The sequence below is a fragment of the Octodon degus genome, unplaced genomic scaffold, assembly GCF_000260255.1.
Source record: "Octodon degus isolate 3935 unplaced genomic scaffold, OctDeg1.0 scaffold00015, whole genome shotgun sequence".
NCBI lineage: Eukaryota > Metazoa > Chordata > Mammalia > Rodentia > Octodontidae > Octodon > Octodon degus.
Genome location: NW_004524591.1, coordinates 8,387,639 through 8,409,680, shown reverse-complemented (window position 1 = coordinate 8,409,680; position 22,042 = coordinate 8,387,639). Strand labels below are relative to the sequence as shown.

The 22,042-nt window shown below is 36.9% G+C and overlaps 1 protein-coding gene across 16 annotated transcripts in view; it reads right to left on the bottom strand.

Moving 5' to 3' along the window:
- Positions 1–22,042, bottom strand: part of Hdac9 (histone deacetylase 9) — a 604,989-nt gene that overhangs the window by 256,890 nt on the left and 326,057 nt on the right. For all 16 annotated transcript variants that reach the window (XM_023709815.1, XM_023709817.1, XM_023709816.1 and 13 more), the window contains 3 exons: positions 17,182–17,315; positions 4,192–4,312; positions 53–102 (listed from right to left, as the gene is read on the bottom strand). In XM_023709815.1, the coding sequence (XP_023565583.1) occupies positions 53–102; positions 4,192–4,312; positions 17,182–17,315 (305 nt within the window). The remainder of the gene's footprint in view (positions 1–52; positions 103–4,191; positions 4,313–17,181; positions 17,316–22,042) is intronic.

Genomic DNA, 22,042 nt, shown 5'->3' with positions numbered 1-22,042 from the left:
TTTTTTGTGTAAGTTTGTTTTATTTAAAAGCAGGAAACAAGGTCATACTTACTCCAAGTCCACCGCAAGGTAGTGAGGAAAAGAACTTTTGAGAATCATCACCTATACAGTAAGGAGACATAAAAATATGCAAATTATATAGCATTAAAAACACTGTATTATTCACATATATAATTATGTTACATAGTATCTATACTTAACTCAGAAATTAGTGAGATTTTAGACAAATTCATTGACTCAATTTTCAAAATACTCTGTTCTTTCTATCTGCATATACAAGTAAGTACTCAAAGCAAATGAATGTGAATAATATTACATGTAGATCTATTACTCCAAATGAAGAAATTCATGCCCATGAAATGTGGGTAAAAAATCTATATTATGTGTGCATATAATTATAAATTTATAAAATGGTAATTTATGTTAAATAACTTACCTCTTCAATGACTGTGATGCTTTGAGCCACGAGTTTATGAAACTGCACATTTTCATTTTAAAAATATTTCAAAAACTAGAATTTCTTCCCAGATATATAGAATTACCCTTAATATTTTACTTCAGAAACAGATAATGCATTCAGCTATAAGTAGGTGAATCTACTTAAGTTATAGCTAAGGTATATCATAAGCCTCTTCAATATCCACAGGGTTGTTTTTTTGTTTTTAATAAAAAGGACACCGCTTTGGATATCTATATGTTAAATATAAAAAGATCTTCTCTGACAATACATAACAAAATCTGAATTGTGGTTCTATCTGCACTGATATTTCAGAGGATTTTCAGCAAGCACTTTGTTTACCTGTGCTTTAATTTCTATGTTACCTACTTCATGAATACAGAAAAAGTACATGCTGTCAGCCTCTAGAGGAACATCTACCTGTGTATCAACAAGAGGGACACAGTGAGGATTTCTTTTCATCAAGTGACTCCTCTAATTCACCTATCCTATTCATTTGTCTTACTGATGATCAATGAAATAAATAATTCAAAGTTATTGATAACTTTGAATAATAAAAAGCACATTTATAATTCAAAGCACATTTATAATTCAAAGCACATTTGTGGTGGCATTCACACGCTGTTAGTAAAGTCTAAATCAATCATAGTGCCATGAAGAAAGTTTATTTTGTAAACAAAGTATATGAGTTGAGTTTTCAAGTGCAATGTACTGACAGAAAATGACTAAGAGAAATGCAAACACAAAAGAATACACAAAATGAATAGAAAGATATTCAGGTCAAAAAAGAAAAAGACAGAAAAGGAAACAACAGATGAGGATGTAGCCCAGTGGTCCTCCACTTGCCTAAAGTGCATGCGGCCCTAGGTTCAATCTCCAGTCTACAGAAACAAATGCAGCAAGAACAAACGTAAGAAGGCACCAAAAATAAGCATGTTAAGGCACAGAATTAAAAGTAGACTATTAGCACAACTAAGGACACTACAAAAAATTTTCAGCAGAGAATTGGAAAGGTAAAGTTTTCTTATGTGATTACTCATAACAAGAATATTAGCACATTGAGAATTTTGAAAATGTGATTCCACGTATCACGTGTGAATTGAGTGAGATACACCAGTATAGTTTAATATCTGAACTATTCATTCACAATATAAAAGGCACAGAAGTGATATTGTACTGTAATGAAATTGAAATAATGTATAAAGAGTAACTTAAAAAAAGAATAACTTCAAAATCATTAAACTATAAGAGAAAAAGGAAAATAAATGTATGCCATTTATGAATAATTTAATATAGTAATATTTATATAATACAAAATAGGTAAATATTGATCATTTAATTTTTGTTCTTTTTCTTTTTCTTTCTTTTTTTTTTTGGTAGTGGAGATGGAACTCAGGACCTTGCACTTGCCAGGCAGGCACTTATTCTGCTGAGCTATATCCCTGGCCAATCATTTAAATTAAAAAATGTACAAGAAATATTTAATCCATGACATGACTGGATTTATTTTTTATAGCATTACATTACTTTATCAATGGATAGGAAACTGGATAGCCACAAAGTAATGGAAAGAGGTAATAAGGATGACAGGAATATTAATGTAAAGGAAAACATTGGACCAGACTGATTGAAGAAAATATTGTGAAAGTGTCACCTTACAACATTTAAATAAAGTATTTAAAGAGGTGAATGGTGCTTATTTTCAAATCTAATTATTTTATAATCTGTAGATATCTTTCAAGGTACAAAGATTGATAGGTCTGCTCATACTGAACTTACAATTCATTCTCTAAACTCTAGAACTTTATTATCCAGGATAGCAGTATCAATCTGCCTCAAAAGTGACACCTCTCCTGTGTATGGGAAAAGCTGGAGGTGGCTGGTTCCTTCAAAAGCACCAAGAAAAAAATGTCTATGGTGTAGAATTTTAGATCAATTGTTTACATTTATTGTATAATTTTAATTCTGCTGTATAAATTGTTTTTCACCATAAAATGTTAGCAATAGCCTTAAAAACTGAACAATGCTTGTGTGTACCTTTTCTGCCTGATTTCCCCCAAGCTACTGTTACCTACCCTGATTTCCCACCTAGGCGGGAACATGCACACACTCCCATGCCCCAGTTCATGGAGTTATGGCTGCTTGCCTTCATTCTTGAGAAGGCATATTTGAAGTGCTGTAGGAGGTCATGTTTAATTTCTCCCACAATTACTTTCCAGGATGATCATTCACTACATGTCATACACTGGCTTTCAATTTTTTGCGGGGGGCTGGTTAGCATAAAGTATTTTGAAATAATATTGGATTAGTGAAAGAGTTTGATAATTTGAAACTGGCTTAACAGCTTTGTTTGAAAGAAAGGGACTAAAACAAGTCCTACCATGTCTTTTGTAATTAAAACATTTCATATATAATTCTTTCAGTATTGCTATGATATACAGTTATTAAATTATAAAAAGTTATCAATATAATATAATTGTTTGCCTCTAACCCCAGAACTTTCTGAGGCAGGAATATTTGAGCCCAGCCTAAACAGCTTAGCAACTTAATGAAACTATGTTTTTAAAAATAAAAAGGGATATAGCTCAATGCAAAGACCCTGGGTTAAATCCCCAGTACCATTACATAAATAAACAAACAACTAAGTATTTCAACCAATGTTTTGCCACTAGTTTTCAAAAATCTGTTATTTCTAGCAGCCATATAAAGTTTATACAAAGTTCTGCAACTTATTTTTTTTTTGAGACAAGGTCTTATGATGTAGTTCAGGTTGGTCTTGAACTCACTATGTGGCACAGGCTGCCTTCAGACTTGCAGCAGGCAATCCTCCTGCCTCAGCCTCCCTAGTACCAGAATTATATATGTGTGCCACTACATCTGGCTTTATTTTAAAATCTGATATGAAGTTTTCAAAAAAAATAATAGACTGGCAAAACATGTTTATTAGCTTCTTCCTTGTGTCATTTACTGCACTATGTATTTCCACAAGTAAGGCATCTATAAGAATTATAAGTGCACTCTTACTATACCACAATGTAGCATCCTAAACATGGTACCAGTTTTCACTAAAAATAAGGTGTAGGGCCAGCCAGATAGCTCACAGGACTAAAGCGCCTGGGACCGGGATTTGATTCCCCACGTGCCATGCTAGCTCTGCCCCTGGGGGGCATTGAGACTGCGACTGAGACTGGGTGTGGCAGCATGCGCCTGCAATCCCACACTTGGGAGGCTGAAAACGGGAGAATCACTACAAGTTCTATTTGTGTAGTGAGACCCTGTAGATCCTATACTAAAATATATTTTTAAGAAAGAAAAAAGGAGGATTATTATCTAAATGTGTTAGTCAGACAAAAGAGCTGAATGACAAAAAAAATGAGAAAAGTAAAGAAATTTGCATAAATGAAAAAAATGTCTTTCAGTTTAACAATGGAAGCAAATAAATGTGGCAATGCACATTCCTATATGTAAAAGTACACTGTACAAACGGTATTTAAACAAAGGTTAGTTTTAAAGTAAACATCATGCAACATTGTCTTTTTCTAATGCAGGATCTTAATCCACTTTGGCTTCTCTTATACAAAACTCACTTCACAAAGCAATGCCGTTGGAAAAAGTGATTTTTTTTTTTTTTTTTTTGGTCACACTTGCTTGCCAAGTAGTTTCAACTGACACCAGCTTTGACTAATGATAGCGCTGGAATGTGTCGTTCTCAAGAGAATGGAAGCCCTACAGACCTAGGAGGATCCTGGGGTCCAGCTTCTGTCCATCCAGGGGGCTGGTGCCGTACAAAAGTGAGTGATGTTCAGAATGCACAAGCTGTATTTCCTCCAGGCTGGCTTTTCGACCTTGAATTCGCTGAAAGAAAACAGCAGAAACCAATAGTTCTCTACGGAAAATATTCAGAAGAAAATGAGACCCAAATCACATTTAAGATGATTAATAATGAGTTGAATTTCATCATGCGGGAATGTGACGCTGATTTGCTTGTAAAGGACCATAATAATGCTTGAAAAATGAGCACGAGCCAGGTTCAGATCCATGGATTGCTTCTGCCTAAATAGACCGTCTAAGTAAGTATATTCTTCTTTGGCATAAAAAAATCTATAGCAGAGTAATTAATAGTTGACTCCTTTAAAAGAGTCTCATCTTAAAAACCATCAGGGCTTATTGAGACGTTAATTTACCAGCAGCATCTTATTTTACACTTACCTTGAAAGAAGTTGATGAAATAAAAATACCTGTTTTTCTTAAAGAATATAAGTAAATACCATTACAATTTAATGCACATGGTTGTCACAAATATGCTAACTACTTCTTGTGCATGCACCTCAAGGTAGCATTTCTCTATAGGAACACCAGCCACGCGCTTCTCCTGGGATGCAGAACAGCTACAGATCTGTTTATCGGTGTCTGTGATGAGGTCAATATAACAATTCCAAGAAACCTCTAGAAACCTGTATGTCAATCTGACAGTATGTTTGTGTCTTTTGAATCTGATGTAAATGTGTACATCTTCAATTTGTATTTTAGTCTTGCAGTATTTCATTTTAATGTATTTTATAAAAATATTAACCTGTGACAGATTAAAACTTAAACAAAAAGCCCTGCAGTTTAATCAGAGATAATCTGAGAAACTTGACTCAGTGAATTCTTTATGCTAGTCACAGACTTTCACTGTTTCACAAAAATAAATAAATAAATAAATAAATAAATAAATAAAAAGTTCCTTCAGCAGGGGCAAAGCTATGCCTTAAGATAAATCTCAGTTAATCATCATACAAGTCTTCATCCTGGGCACATTTCTCAGTTAGCACATCTGTGAACTCAAAAACAAAACACTGGTATATTAAGTTAACTAGCCTTCACTTTTGGAAACTACTGTTATTCCAAAAAAAAAAAAAACAAACAAACAAAAAAACCTCAAAATACATCCCACCACACAGCAGAGGTAAGGGAACATGTAAGTGCAGAACTCCAGTGAAAGCAGAGCCGTGAATGTTGTTGGCCACCTCAGGTGATGGCCACATCTGTCTGAGAGCTGGATGATTTCACAGGCAGGCCCTGCCCTGCGAGGCCAGGGGACTGCTGGTGGGCCTTCGCGTGCGCTGATACTTCCTCAGAGTTTACTGTGCTGGTGGCAGAGCTGCACTGGGCTTGTCACTGAGAATAAATGATCAGTTCAGGATAAAGGAGCAATGGCAGGGGACAATGAGGGAAACAGGAGAGAGTGAAGTAAAGCAGAATCTCCTTAAGACTGCTTTTATGTGCTGAGCAAATAAACAAATACTTGTGGGGCATTCTTTGTCATAGCATTGAAGTTCTGTTTTCAGCACAATCAGTCAGCATTGTGGAATACCATTTACATTTCTAGAAAACTAAAAATATGCTTCAAAGAAATCCTGCTCAGGCAGGTGAAAGGAGAATTCTAATGCTGAAGACTAAAGCAAATTGGATGCTGGCCTTCTGGTCAGCGGCTGTTCTGATCCATAAACAAAGGTCTGACCGAATCAGGTGGCTTGCTAGTAAACATTGAATTTGGGAAAGTTTATGGAAGACCAAAACAACCAAATCACTCAAATGACAAGTAGAGAGATGAAATGAGCATCAGAAGAAACTTTAACTGCAAGATTTCAGCAGCAGGAAAAATCCCCCAACATAAATAGTGGTTTGAATCATCTGAAGTTGGAATGAGCAGAGCACTGGAAAACAGACTGTGACAACCAGTCTTGGTTTGTCGTAACAACGAACATCATGGGACAGCCGGGCTCCAGCCCTCGTCTATGATCTGTGCAGTCCCTAACCACCAGTGCTGTATGTGCTGATACAGTGAAATGCCAGTACCTTACTCAATGGCAATTCTATACCTAACAATCTGAGCCACATTTTGACCATTACTCTATGACAAATTTTCATATTTTTCCCTTTTTCTTTTCCTATTAAGATTTCTTTCATCTCTGAATTAAATTTTTGCCTCTGGTATATAACATTAAATATCACTAATGAAAATATATCTGCATGCTTTTGTACACTCATCACATAGATTTACTCTGTACGCTGCACTGCATGCTGGCCCCAACTCCTTTCCTCAGTCTCCCATAATCCCACTAGCTTTCTGGTGGGATGCTTAATCACACATCCAAACAATAATCTGCTGACAAGATTCACTGGAACTCAGTGCCAGCAAGTCATCAGAGGACGCCTGAACTGGCTTTAAGGACTGGCACTGGGCCCAGTTTGCCAGCATTTACTTTGCTAAGAGCACTGATTTCTAGTCCTCACCTCACTACGAAGTGTGGCGCTGCTCACAAGCTTTCATGTTCATTTCTTGCTTTTTTTCCATTTTCCCTAACTTCCTTTTGACTTTCGAATTATTTTATACTGGTTCCTTTTGTTACTAGATTTTCTCTTTAACATTGGCTTTCAACTGCATCCAATATACGGATGTGCTCATTCTTGACAACCATCTTCTGCTTTTTCAAGTGCTAGAGAATAAGTCCCCCAACCACAGTGCACATTTTCACCGAAAGTGCAGCAAAAAATAATTCCACATGGAGAAAGCATGTTTTGAGGTCTGCATACTACAGAGACACTACTCTGGGAATATGGAGGACAGCTAAACTAAGATCCTAACATAGCTGGCAACTTTCTTCATTTCTTAACCCACAGGATCTCCCAGAGCAAAAGTTCCTTCTGGGCAGAATTTTTTCAGATGCTTACATGTGTCCCATTCAACAGTCCTCTCCTACCAAGACCGCTAATGTTCCTATTTTTAATTCATTATTTCATTTGCTTACTTCTCATATTTCCAACTTCCTGTGTACTCTTTATTCTTTCATTTCTAAAATGTTCTCTAGCATCAAAGGTCAATAGCTTGATGAGTCAGAAATTAGGATAAAGTGCTCTGATAGTCTCAATTTAGAGTGAGGCTGCTTTCCGTTCTCAGAGATACTTGGTTAGCAGGACAACTATGTGAAGTCATCTAAGATACCCTGACCAAATGGATTTTGGAGAACTTTGAGCCTACTGGGAAACTGGATACATACAAGGGACAGAGTTCATCTGTGGGAGATTTCACTGTAGGTTCAAATACAAAATGTATTCAATACTTGGTGAATATATGTCTACAAAGGAAAGCTTATAGCTCCTTTTTTTTTTTTCATCTTCTTGATAAAGAAGCACTGTGATACAGGATTGGGGTCATTATTCATTGCCGTTCTCTGTGACTTGTACTCAGTCAACATCTTTCTCAAGAGCACCAAAGGAGTGAGTGCCTGGTGAGGGCCCACTCTGTGCTTGGGAATATGACTGCATTCAGTGTGGACCAACAAATAGTCTCTATTCAGGTTGGAAGTTTGACTAAAGTCATTTAAAATTACCATATCATTGACTCTCACAATGCACCATGGTTCTTTCCTAAAGAAATAGTCCTTCTGAAATAAAGCCTGTTAATACAACCTGATTATAGAAGGAATGTTCTGAACATGATCTACAAAGTCATACTGTGACAGGATAAAATGCAGCCTACCCGCACCCACCCACACACAGAGCACACACACGGTATATATTCAGATTTTTTTTCTGCAAGGAGCAGGGCAAAAAGGAAACAGTTCTATTCCTTTCCCTTCTGTGTTCAAAGCCTGGATTGAGGCCAGTGTCCTAATCAGTTCTCATTGGCCCTGGAGGAATCAGAACCTTTTGTAAAATATAATAAAGGGCATAAAATCATGATAAAATGCATGAAAAAGCAGTGCCTTTGGTTAGGGAACTAGAAATAATTTAGCAGAACAGATGGATTGCATTGGTTTGGTATTATTGAGGACATGAAAGGGCTCATTTTGTGGCAGCTCCAAACTAAGAGAGAATGTCCAACTTAAATTTGACAAGTCAAAGTACCTGCCTTCACTAGGGGAGACTCCATTTTCTTTAATCATTTTCAAAGTAGTGACATATTGGGTAAGAATTTCTACTGAAATATCTCATTTTCTGAAAATATTTCATCCATTGTTCCTAAGTATACTTCTGTATTTTTATTTTTTCCTTTGGAATCCATAAATCTATAAGCATTGCCTTTTTAGAAAAGAATGACCTGTGACTTATTAGTGTCAAAGTTCTTTCTGCCACGAATATCATGCTTAATATTCACTGGATTAATTCACTGTAATAACCTATTGATTATACCCGGTATACTTCTGTCTCTTAAACACAAAAATGTGACTTATATGCTCATGTACAAGTATATGTTTTGAAGTTTCCAAATGCTATGGCCAATTATTTCTCCAACTCTTCCATTAAAAAAAGAAAAAACAACTTCTAACTACCCCTGTCCTATGCATAATCTCATTCCCAATAGCACTCATCATATAATGACCTGTTCTCAGAGCTTTTTCTAATAAAGTAGAATAAAGGAAGGAAGGAGACAAACAAGCAGGAAGACATGTGGCCTACTAGACTTTCTGTCAGGCACATGGAAAGAAAGGGGATTCTAAGCTGGAATCACTGAATTCTTCTCCTTACTCTCAGATGTCATTAGTGTGCCCAGAGCCAACTGTAAGACATCTCTACAGGGTTTTTGTTTCTTCAGCTCTAAATTTTAAAGGAAGCTTAAGGAGAGTTGATTAAATTATTTTATAGATTCCTATTAATCCTAAATAATAAGATTCTATGTGTAAAAAAATCTATACGCGATAAAGAATTTAAAAACATATGTCTTACTTTGATTTATAAATTTGCCATAGGCAAGCAGATGGATTACTATGGTTGAGGCAAAAAATCAGGCCATGAAAATTTTCGAAGGAGATCTACTCTTCCTTAAAGTCCATTTAAGACCAACAACAATTGAAAAATAAGCATTTGTCAAAACTTATATTCATATCTTGTAACAACTTCACAATAATAAAGTTTCCCTCATTTTAATACTCTCTGCTATGCCACTTCTATTTTTGTTTTGTTCTGGGCTGTATGGGAGGCAGAAGTTCTACCCCTCAATAAAACCTCAGCCTGCAGTGCTTCTTAGTTAATGCCCCCTTTGTATCTCAAGGAAATCCTGACTGCTCCGTATTAGGCTCCCAACTCCAAATTATTTGGTCCACTAGTTCATTTGTGTCTGCCCTCATAAGCTTATGTGAAAAATCTGTGTGTTGAGGTGGTTCTGAACACTGGCTGCACCATGGAACCAGCTGGGTAAGTTTATGAGATAAGTCCTTTGGGTCCTGTGGCCACAGCCTTGGTACCAGACATGAGAACCACCCAGTGGATTTGACAGTAGCCCAGCACAGGAGCCACATGTTAGCGGAAGCAATCTGTTCTACCTACTCACAAGCAAATTCAAGATGCGGACACCGCAATGACCAACATCTGGGACTATGGAATAATGAAAACGAGCAACACAGCTCTTCCTTGTCTTTAAAATATCAAATGTCCTTCATTGGTCTTAGTATTATTTGATTCAAATAATAATATTATATATATATTATATATATTAATATATATTATATATATTTAATTCTACCTCAAACCATTGTGTTCAGCAGAAAAACTGTTATTTCTTAGTTTAACTGCTTTTTTACAATATTTTATGCAAATGAATCTTCTATCTTGTCATTTTTAATGTATAAACAAATATTTAACAGCTCAAAGCATTTTAATAATAATCACATATGTAATAAGGTTTCTTTCAATAAATATTTAGTGTTACTTACCTATCAATAGTTCCCAGTAATTAAAAATATTTGTGACTTTTTTTTTTTAAATAACCTGTATCACTTTTCAAATCGACTTACAAGAACAGACAGTTTTTCCTTTCACTGGTTGCTTTCTTCATGAATATTTTTGACAAATTTTTTTAAAAATTGCAAGTCATCTAAAGCCTGAGCTGCAAAGGACTTCTGATGTATTTATCTGCCTGCACCTACTGTACCATGGAACACAAATCCTACATTATGGCCTCTGGTTCACTCATCACATTTAGATTGTTTGAACTGCTTCCTCAAACTGCCATCTCCTTTAAAGACGATTCGCAGGACTCCCTGTTTGAGTTTTTTCCTACTTTGTGGTTAGACTCTAAGACACAAAAATATTTTTAAAAGTATGCAAACTAAACAAAACAGTAAACTGTTATGTGCTGCCATCTAGTTAGACTACTCCATAAAACAAATGTTTTAATTGAATTTCCATTAACTTGCAGTCTTCAATGCTTTATAGTCTTTATGCCAAAAAACCTGTACAATCTAAAAGGATTTCTCCACTGAGTAATATATTTCCCTATTTGGATTTGAAAAAGGTACGCTTAAGTCATTTGCATGTGCAGGAAATTGGGCTGGAGACCTTGCCTCTGAGCTGCTGGCGTCTTCGATTATACACTAAACTTGTTCTCCACTTGCCTCACTGGAACTGCTGAGAAGTATCAACAGGGGCGACAGTAGCTTGGTTTCACATCACAAAACTGTTTGGTAATTACTCTGTGTTTGGCTCTTGAATAAAAGAGTTAAGCATTTCAGCACAGTATGTTGCTTAGGGTTTTTACTCATGAATTAAGTGAAACAAAGTTATTCAGTATTAGTCACAAAGAGGCAATGTAAATTCCACATAATGTGAAGTCCAACAAAAGCATTATAAAACGTTATTATTCTCAAAACAAATGTGAGAGCAAGCAAATGTCTGTGGGTGGCTTGGTGGGGCTGGGAGTCATGAGCACTTCTGGAAAAACAACGGCAAGTGCATTTCTAACAGATGATAGGTCAATCTCTGCATTTTTTTTTAAGCACAGAAGAGCACATTCCTTTCTTTAGTTCACACACTCCAGAGATGCAGCTACCTAAGCCTGGAGCTCGTTTCTGAGGAGGACACCAAATGACCCCTCCAGATCCATCATGCATGGCCACCAGAGAGCTGCTGGCCTCGCTTATTGTTCCCAGTGGAATCACTAAAAGAAATGAATGATTCAACAGGGGAAAAAATTAAATGGCATTGGCAAAGAGAACTACTAACTGTCTCAACATTTTTAAAACAGTGCCACGTATTGCCAAAAGAAGTTAACCCATGTAACCACTGTAATCTCATATAATAAGGACTAATGTTTTCTCTGGCTGCTAATCAGAACTAGTCAGCAGGGCCAATTTACAATAGAGCTGACAAACTAAGAGCAATGTGTTTATCAAACCATCCTAAAATTTAGTCTACTCTTAAGCAAGGAAAATATATTCAAATGAGCTCCTTAGCCATTTTAATTTTATGTGATATCGAAGTTGGATGAAATCCTAGCAAATATCCTTCCTGCCTGACATCCTTAGCTATACACAAGAAAACCAATAATCAGCAGAGTTATATAGTTTGACCAAAGTACACAGAGAGTGGCAGAAGCAAAGCAAAATTGAATGAACAGTCACCTTTGAAGGAATCCATTTAGATTAATTTGCTGTTTCTAAATTAATTAATATAATGTAGGAGTTTGATTTGGGGATAGTCTACTGTTTTGAAATGAAAGAGCCATTACCATACATTTATAGTGCCAGCACTGTGGGAGGCTGAGAGGCAGGAGGATCACAAATTCGAGCTCAGTGGGGGCAACTTAGTGGACTTAGCAAGAGCCTATCTAAAAACCAAAACATTAAAAAGGGATGAAGATATAGCTCAGTTACTCAGAAGCCAGGGTTTAATCCCTAGTGCCACCAAAAATCTTTTCATGTTGTTCTTATTTAATTAATGCCAAATTGACTGTTGCATTGGTGGAAGGAATTTGACTTTTCTCAGTACAACAGTGGGTTGAGGCTTCTTATCTTTTGCACCCAGGTAGTAACCTCCACACAAAGGAGTCTGAGCAAAGACAGAAGAGGGCACATTATTGGATGTAAGCTTTAGGGTGCCTTACACAGAACATAACCTGTCTTTCTCAGAAAGCTCCCTTTGGTACTGCCAAGTCTGGAGGAAACCATCTAGTCTTTCTCATTTTATTTTTTTTTCTGAGCCCAATCAGTAAGAATCTTCAAACATAAAACTAGTGATTCAAAACCCCTTGGGAATTTGTATACATTATATATTATATATTATATATTTATTTGTATGAGCCCTTGATCCTGTTGGCTGATACAGGCTGATGGTGACCCCCCTTGAAGCTAGGAGATGCATTTTTTCTTGGTATTATAACTCTTGCTCCTAATACAGGAGCTTGTAAAATTAAAATTGTTAATAACTACCACAGAAGAGCAGATCTCAAGATATGGTGACCAAAGAAGCAACATAGGTACCTCCCAGACGCACATTAGCAAGGCAGATTTTTAGATCCCACTCCAGACCCACTGATTCAGAAACTCTGGGGCTGGAGCTTAGCAATAGGTGTTAGGGCACACACACACACACACATACATACACACGCACACACACGTATGCACACACATGCACATGTACACATGCACACACACGTGTACTGCAAAAGATTATCTGTTAATATTTGAGGTTTCCTTCTCTGAAAGCACAAGTTCACTGCTAACTATGGGAGGCTATACACACAAACACACACACATATTTTTAAGAAAAATAAGATATACAAATAATGAAACCAAGTTTCAAAACAGGTTAGTAGGACAGCTGAAATAGTTGATATATTGCATACTGTTGCCTTCATAGTAGTTAATCAGAATACAAGATATAGGCATGATATCTTGTCTAAACAATAGCACAAAACATTATTTCAAGGAACTAAGAAAAGCTAGTTGATTTTTAAAAATATAATGGAGTACTACTGAGCCATAAAGAAGGACAAATTGGAAACTTTTATAGGTAAATGCATGCAACTCAAGACTAATCACATATATTTTATTATCTTCTGTAAATCCTAATAAATTCTCTCTCTTTTTCTCTCTCTGTCTCTCTCTTTTCTCACAGTCTGTCTCTGTCTCTCTGTCTGTCTCTCTCTTTCTTGAAATAGTTGAGCTGACCTATTTCTCACAATTAAGAGAAGACACTGCATGGGACAGCGATAATCCAGACAACAGGCCTTCAACTCCTGAAGCACAAGCCATTAGAAACTACAACTGCTCTTGTTCACATGAGTTGGACATAACTGCACAATGGAGCTACAGTTTAACTTCCTGATGGCCCTTCTTAGCCAGTTTAGAAAGTATGTGATTTTTTTTTCCAGTACCAGGAATCAAACTCAGGATCTTGCACTTGCCAGGCAAGTATTTATGCCACTGAGCTATCTCCCCAGCCCATTTATAAAGTATGGACTTGATTCTCTTTATCAAGGCCCTCTAATGACTTAGAGTACCTTGATTAATAATTTTCTCCCACCAGAGATGCACCCAACGTCCTCTCTTGGAGTGAATAATTGAACTCCACTAGGCAGACACTGTCATTGGATTAGAACCGCTTAGGTGACTCTTTCTCCCATCCTTTCTTCCCTCCTCTCCTCTCCCCTCTCTGCCCCTCCCTTCTTTTCCCCTCCCCGCCTCTCCCCTACTCTCTCTTCTCCCCTTCCCTCCGTAGCTCTCCCCTCTCCTCCCCTCTCCTCTCCTTCCCTCCCTTCCCTTCATTTCCCTTCCTTTCATTCCCCTTCCCTTCCCTTCATTTTTCTTCCCTTTTTTTACTTGTCCTTTGTGGTTCTTCAAACTACTCTAGGAAAAGTAGGCTCTGCTTGCATTACTGTGGAATTTTGGTAAGACATTTGTGCTTTATCTTTTTAAAGAGCTAATTCATTGATCTGAGCTCTCAAGTGTACTTTTTGCTAATTTCATATTTAAATGTTTCCAGGAAGAGTTCTGTTTATTTGGCTGGGCTGGGACTAGCCTATTCCATTTTTGTCAATCTATATTCCTTCTCACATTTCAGTATATGGTTGATATCACATCAGTCAATGCTACATTGAATCATGGTTTGCTATAATACAACACTAACATAAAGTGATGTATGTGGAATGGGAAAAGAATACTGACTAGAGAGGGATGATAATGGACTCTTAAATTTCATTTATTTATTTATTTATTGATTTTTGTGGCCAGATTAGCCCACCCACCCTGGCTGGCGCAGCATTTGGTGCCACGTTTCGAACCGTGGTCCCTGCGCTTAGCCTGAGCTTGCTTAAACAGGCACTTTAGACCACTGAGCTATCTTGCCAGCCCATGGACTCTTAAATTTTAACATCAGTGTGAACTATACTACATTCCATGTGCTTGTATTCTCTCCCCTTTTGGGAAGTTTTTCTCTGGAGAGCAGAGTTTGGGGTACCACTGCCTAATAATGCATCTTAAGCCTGCAACCAGCCACTGTCACTTGGGAGTGGTTAGGAACAGGACACATGCTGCAGGACATAATAAAGCCTTGCACATGGATGATAAAAGCATCAGTAAATACAAAAAAAAAAAAAAATCACCAAGCAGGTAAACACCTACAGCAAATGCAAAGATGAGATGGGAAAGTTCACATGAATATGTCTATTCTGTCCGTTAAGTTCAGTCACCACAAACAGGTGCTCTTGTTCATCTACTTCATACACTGCATGTGGGTTTTTGAAGAAAGGGAATGGGATGGCCTCCAAAGTGCATCATCAGAAGTATGAAATTCGTGAAGATCACTCCAAAATTAACCAATGGGAGTATGACGCCTTCTGCCAGACACTATGGCCGCCACTGGCCAAAGATAAGTAATAGACCTTCACTTGGGAAAAACAGGAGGAACAGATTTAGCTTATTTTCCTTCACTTTAGCGGATTTAGTGTAAAAGATGCATTTAATCCAAAGCAAAGCTTAAAATACGAAACATTTTTTACAATGCCATCATAAATATATTATAAAACTTGTGAGACGAAGTGTGTACACAGTGTGCTGGTGTTTACATTCGCAACCTCACCTGCTAGGTATCATCAGTGATTTAATATTTAAAAATCTAGTATCCCTATAATATGGAATAAATTATTCACCTACTTTTCTAAAAGGCAAAATATATGAAGAAAATGATTTATCTTTAGAAACAAGCAAACTGAATAAATGGGTTTATATCTTTAAAACTCAGTGAGTTGTTACTAGCTTGCCGGGAACAGGACTCATGTAACTGACCATCAGATACATGCAGACATACTTGATCTTTAAGAGCATTCAGTCTGCCTTGCCATTTCTCTTTCAGCTAAAGTATTTTACAGCTATGTTGAACTTGAAAGGAATTTTGTTGACTTCAATTTTGGCTGCTAAAAATAAAGTGCTACTGAAAGTTTTCAAAAATGTAGTATGAAGGGCCAGCCAAATAGCTCAGCAGATTAAAATGTCTGCAAGCAGGTGCAGGAGCTGGGGTTCGATCCCCAGGCCTGCTGTGCCGACCCTGCTCCTGGGGCACACTGAGACAGCAATTGAGACTGGGCATGGTGGTGTGCACCTGTAATCCCAGCACTTGGGAGGCTGTAAACAGGGGATCACTAGGAGTCTGATCTAGTAGTGAGCCCCTGAACACCCTGTAGACCCTTCCCTAAATACAAACACACAAACAAAATAAGGAGTATGAATCAATATTAAATCAACAGACAGTTATATAACTTTCAGGGCCTGACCTTTGAGCTATTATACCATGCAAATAATCATGTGTAATTTGCATAAAACATGAGAAGTACTCACAAGATTTGTATTTTTATTGTGTTAAAGTACAGTGAATTTAATATGATTTTAAATTATCCATTTACTCATGTCATAAGTATAGGTAAGATATTATCTATATAATTTTTCCTCAGGCAAGTGAGAACTATATGAATTTCCATCACTGATCTGTCTAGAAGGACAACAGCCAAATGGTAAATCTGAATATGTCAATCTGAGCCAGGTGCGGTGGTGCATGCCTATAACTCCAAAACTTTGGGAAGCCGAGGCAGGAGGATCACAAGTTCTAGCCCAGCCAATTTAGTGAGATCTTGTCGTAATAGAAAAAGTACAAAGATGTAGGCCAGGGTGAAGGCCCTGGGTTCAATACCCAGTATTACCAACAAAAAACAGAAAACGTTAGTCTATAAAATCAGATCAGACGACATAAAATTTATAATCCTAGTGCCATGTCTAGAATATAGTATAAATTCACTAAAACAACCAATATATTTTAAAATAACACAAAGAAATATATAGGTGTATGTTTCTTTTAAAAATGCTTTAGAATATGACTGGAGTTTAAATAAAAATTCACACTTTCATTAACTAAATCAAAGACTTCCTATTTGCATATTTTGCAGATTAGACAACAGAGTTTTTCTTAATTGCTATTCTCTTGTTTTTAAACTTTGAAAACCTAAAGAATAAGAATTTTTCTAAGCAGCGCTGGGGAGTCAGTTCAGTAGAATAAATGCTTGCCTGGCAAATGCAAGGTCCTGAGTTCAATCCCCAGGACTGCCCCCCCCCAAAAAAAGAGAGATTTTTCTAAGCAACAGTGGAACTCTCGCTAGCGACATACAGAAATGAACCTAACAATTACACAGCACAAACACTTCATTAAATAATGGCTATTTGCAAACAAGAATGCCATCACCTGTACATGATAATGCACCACGGAGCAGCTGCTCAGCCCATCAGCCTGCCTACCTACTGTGTGCCCAACCCAGAGTCAGCTGATGCATGCCGTGCTATTTGTGTCTGCGAAGGGCCATCAATCACAATGTTTGCCCTCCATGGTTGACATTTTCTACTACTCCCCAAGTGAATACTGGCCTCTTTCCATGATTTACTTAGGTAAGTAAAAGAGTGTGGCCAATTCAGGATTACCTCACATTTATTTAGCAGCCCAGTTTCTTGCAGCCGTGACCAGATGCTCTGTATTCGTCCGGCGTGCTCGGGGTGTGTGGTGGAATTGCCGCAGATGCACTGGTGTCTCAGCATCAGAGGGTCGTAGGCAATTCCTTCAAGACAAAGAAAGCACAGCCCAAGAGTAAATAAGGATTCAATGTAATGGTACACATTAGAAGACAACCCAGTTGCCCCAAACAGTCATACTTTTAAAAATAAATTGTATGAACAGACAGATTATCAATATCAGCAAATCCTCAGGGACACATAACAGCTATTTTGTCCTCTATACCTGCATGTGTATGCAAAAACATCAGCCCTTGGGTTTAGCAATACTCAAATCAATAAAGTAAGCAAATCTACAAAGTTAATCTCTGAAGTTAAGAAGATGGCAGACTTTTAAAAAAACTTCAGATTCCAAAAATCATAATGCAATCTAACCAGTATTTCTACACAATCAGAAAACTTCTCTAGTAACGTACTATAGAAATGATCGGGGCCAGGGAGATGGCTCAGTGGAATAAGCGCTTCTCTGGCAAGCGCAACGGCCTGAGTTCAATCCCCAGTTCCACAAAAAAAAAAAAAAGAAATGATCCCTGAAAGTTTAGCCTTCACTGATTTCAAATAATTATAAACTGCCAGTAAATACTTCAATTTAGTAGAAGCTGGGGCCGGGGAGATGGCTCAGTGGAATAAGTGCTTCCCTGGCAAGCGCAAGGGCCTGAGTTCAATCCCTGGTTCCGTCCCTGCCCCCCAAAAAGCTCTTACACTCATGATGGTAGATATTCAATTTAGTAGAAGTTTTAATTTTGTTATTGAAGTGACAAAATGAGCTGTCTTTTTAAATCCTGAATTTATTTAATGAGCAAATTTCAGCCTTACTTTACTTACTTGTAATGAACTGGAAAATTTTCCAATCCCTTCCAATTCCATTAAGCAATTCCATCAAAGTTGTGCAGAAATGTCTCTTCTCTGGTTGTGTTTTCCTCATAATTTATGTCACTATGTGAACAATATGGCTAGTGTAGAGCTTATTATATTGTATTACACTTGAAGTATTTTCAAATGAATGACAATTGGATTAAATTTCATAAAGATTGTGTAGGTACTTAACAAAATTTGCCAAGAGAGTTATCATGTTTTATGTTTCAATTAGTCCCCATGATGAGAAGACTTTATAAAACTTGATAAAATTGCTATTTGGGGTACATAAAGTGGGATTTTGTTAAAAGCAACAAATTAATTGAAAATTATAGCTCTGATTTATTTTAAGAAGGTTTGCAACAATAACCCTGTTTCTAGGGGTGGCGAAATGTTACTTACAAAACTACTTAACTTAATAAATTATTTAATGAATCTAATTCCTTTTTAATAATTGATCACCAAATTACAATTTTAGAAGGTGGAAGAATGAAGCATCCATGATAAGGTTAAAAATAAATATATATCCAAGAACAGGTAAGTCCAGCAATTTATGTTGTAAAGTAAGTTTAATTAAATAAATTCTATTCTCCCTTTGAATTCATTAATGTGTCAACGAAATTCATTTAAAGAAGAAAATGTTTTCTCTTGAGTACTAAAATCATGCATTTTGAAATCATGTGGTAAAAATTAGGTCAAAGGAAAAATATCACTAAGGGGCACAAATAATATCCATTCTGAATCCTCCAGGGCTTCAACTCATTCTGGGGCCACTTCAGCTCTTCCTTTTCATTCTCAGCCTGGAACTTTCTTCTGAGCAGTAGACTGCACACTTCCTGTTCATTTGCCTACCCAAAATCTCTGCTTAGATCTCATGGTTTTCATAAAGTATGAAACTCTTTGATTTTGAATTCATGATCTGCCACACAGTATTCATTCCTCAGTTTTACGAAGCTGAGATCTGTCACTCCTCAGGGCAGAAACCTTAGCATCCTCTGGACATTTTCTGTCCCAGGAACTAAAAGAGCATCTGTCTTCCCTCCAAAGCAGATCTTGAATCACTCACTTCTTATCTGCACTGCCCAAAGCATACACAATCAAGGGTCTATTATCTCTGATCCGGACTCTTGAGATAGCCTCTTAACTGGCTATCTCACTACAACAGTAGTTACTTCTTAAATCCTTCAGGGACTTCACCTGATGAGACTGAAATTCTACAAAGCAGTACAGACATCCCCTTCCCACCCTCCCTGCTTTCCCTCACACTCCACCCTCCTCTGATCTCTATCACTTCTTCAAAAGCCTGTAGCTTCCATGCCTCCAAAGGATCAAAATCCCATCAGCCTTCAGAGCTGCTTTTCCCTGCATGTTAGAAATTCTCCCTCCCCGATCTCTGTAACTCCACAACTCATTCCGCTAACTCCTTTTCACTTTTGAAGACTCAGTTTTAATGCCAATTCCTCAATGAAGCATTCCCTGAGAACTTTAGAGCCTTTCTACTATATCTTATCTCAAAGTATACTCTAAATCTCTTTCAAGGCATTGATCACAAGTATGTAATTGTTGAAGAATTGTGTTTAGAATATATTTTTTTCATTAGTTAGTAAGATCTTTGAAAACAGACTATAGCTGTATTATTTACCACTGAATTTCCAGTATCTGTAACCATGTTTGAATAAAGTACAGTAGATCTTCAAAAGTAATGTAATGTAATGAATGAGAGGAATAAATGAATAGGTTAAAGAAAACTAGGACATACATTTTTATTATACAGTCATCCTTACATATCTAATCAGTTGCTATCCATGGCCTTCTGAAATTTGAGTAGCCTTTATTTCTTTCACATTATACCTTTTATTGCCTTCCAGACACAAGATGCCTTTTGTGCAGGCATTTATTTTATTTAGCTTTCTATTCACTTTTCATTTTGTCCAAATATATAAATGAGTATTTTAAAATAAAATTAAATGGAGGATATAAGAAAGGAATAAAAGAAAGCAAGCAGGCCAATAGGAAAAATACCATTCAAAATATAAGCCATTTTCCACAATCAGATCAAGTAGTTATGAATTTCTATTATGTAACACTTTATTAACATATTTTTCAACTAGAGTTTTATGCTATATGAAACAGATAGTATGTGGAAACAAAATGTATAGTATCCGTCTATTTTGATAGTATATTCTATTTTTTATTTCTGGTACCAAGAGTCGAACTCATGACCCCACACTTGTCAGGCAGGTGCTGTGTCACTGAGCTATATCCCTGGCCTTGGAAAGTATACTGTACAAGAATGGAAATTTTAGTAATTATGTTGCTTAACATTTTCTATTTCACCTCTCAATGTATGTAAGCTAATTTCTGTAGCAATTTATTCTCTTTGAATATTTTCTCCGTAACCCATTACTACAAAAAACAAAATTCTGAAGCAAGTTATGCTAGGTAGAAACTATCGCTAGGGATCTCGAGATTGTAATACAAAATCCAGAAACTCATGGAAAGACATTTGAACTTAAGTGGAAATAAATAAAATCTGGAACTCCAAACCTCCACTGACTCATCTTAATGATGTACCAACGAGGTGTGAACAAGGACCCTGGAAGATGAGACTTCATCCTCATCTATCTATCATCTCTATCATCCTTTCCTCTCATCCCCCTAGTCCTTAAAAATTAAGGACTTATAGGGTAAGAAAAAGCCTGCTCTTTTCTTTGGTAGCCATATGGAATTCTACTTTTGTTAGTCCCTTTATGCCGCACTGGCTACTGCTTGCAACATTAGCCAGTGAATCCATCTTTCTCTTGATCCCTGGGACAAGAATTAAAATCAGGATTAGGAAAAATACACAAAGGAATTTCTCTCTCTCTCTCTCTCTCTCTCTCTCTCTCTCTCTCTCTCTCTCTCTCTCTGTCTCTCTGTCTCTCTGTCTCTCTCTGGTTCTCATCAAGAGTAGAATCCAGGGCCTCTATATTGAGCTATTTTTCCAGCCAACAAGCTATCTAATCTAATCTAATCTAATCTAATCTAATCTAATCTGTCTTTTTTATTTTGAGACTAGGCCATTCTAAGTTCCTCAGGCTTGGCTCAAACTCCATAATCTTCCTACTACAACCTCCCAGAGAACTGGGATTACAGGCAGGCACCACTGTGTCCATTCACAAAGAGCCTTTACAGTAAAATCTTTACCTGCATTTTAATCCCTAAGTTATGTTTTGCACACCTACATATACATACATCAAGCCCATAGAAAAGTTCAGGTAATTTTTAGATAAGCTTGGACTTTGTGTCTTGTTTCAGTTTTATTAGGTTAGATATTGAATTTGAAATATCACATATCACATTTTTCTTTTCTACAATTATTATGTGAAGTTCAGTCACTTCTTAGCTAATAGAATGTATTCCTGTGTACAGACTTATACTCACTCTAGTGGCCTTGTTTGGGGAGTCTATCTGATCCACAAGGAAAGTGAAATGCTGTACTGTTAGGGCCTAAAAGTGATTTCTAGCTCCTAACATTCAACTTCACATTGCACTCCCGGTATCTGTCCAAAACTTCACACTTTCCTGAGACATTTGTTAAGTAATGTTCCTAACACTAAGGACTCTGACCATAGACAAGCACAGTGCAAATGTACATGTTTCTCCTCACAGATGCACATCAAGTGTGAAACCTGTACGTGCTAATTGTTTTCCAGTTTTATTTAACTACATTTAACATATGATTTCATCATAAAAGTGAGCTAGGTATCAGCATAATTAAATGACATGTGTTTTAAAAAACTGTATGTTAAAGGAGGGATAAACTTTTGGGGCTAAGAATACCAAAATTTCGTGAAAATGAAAATATTTAAACTGCAGGTGATTGGCAAGTGGCAGAATTATTGACATGGATAGATGAATGGCCAGCAAGCCTCTGGAT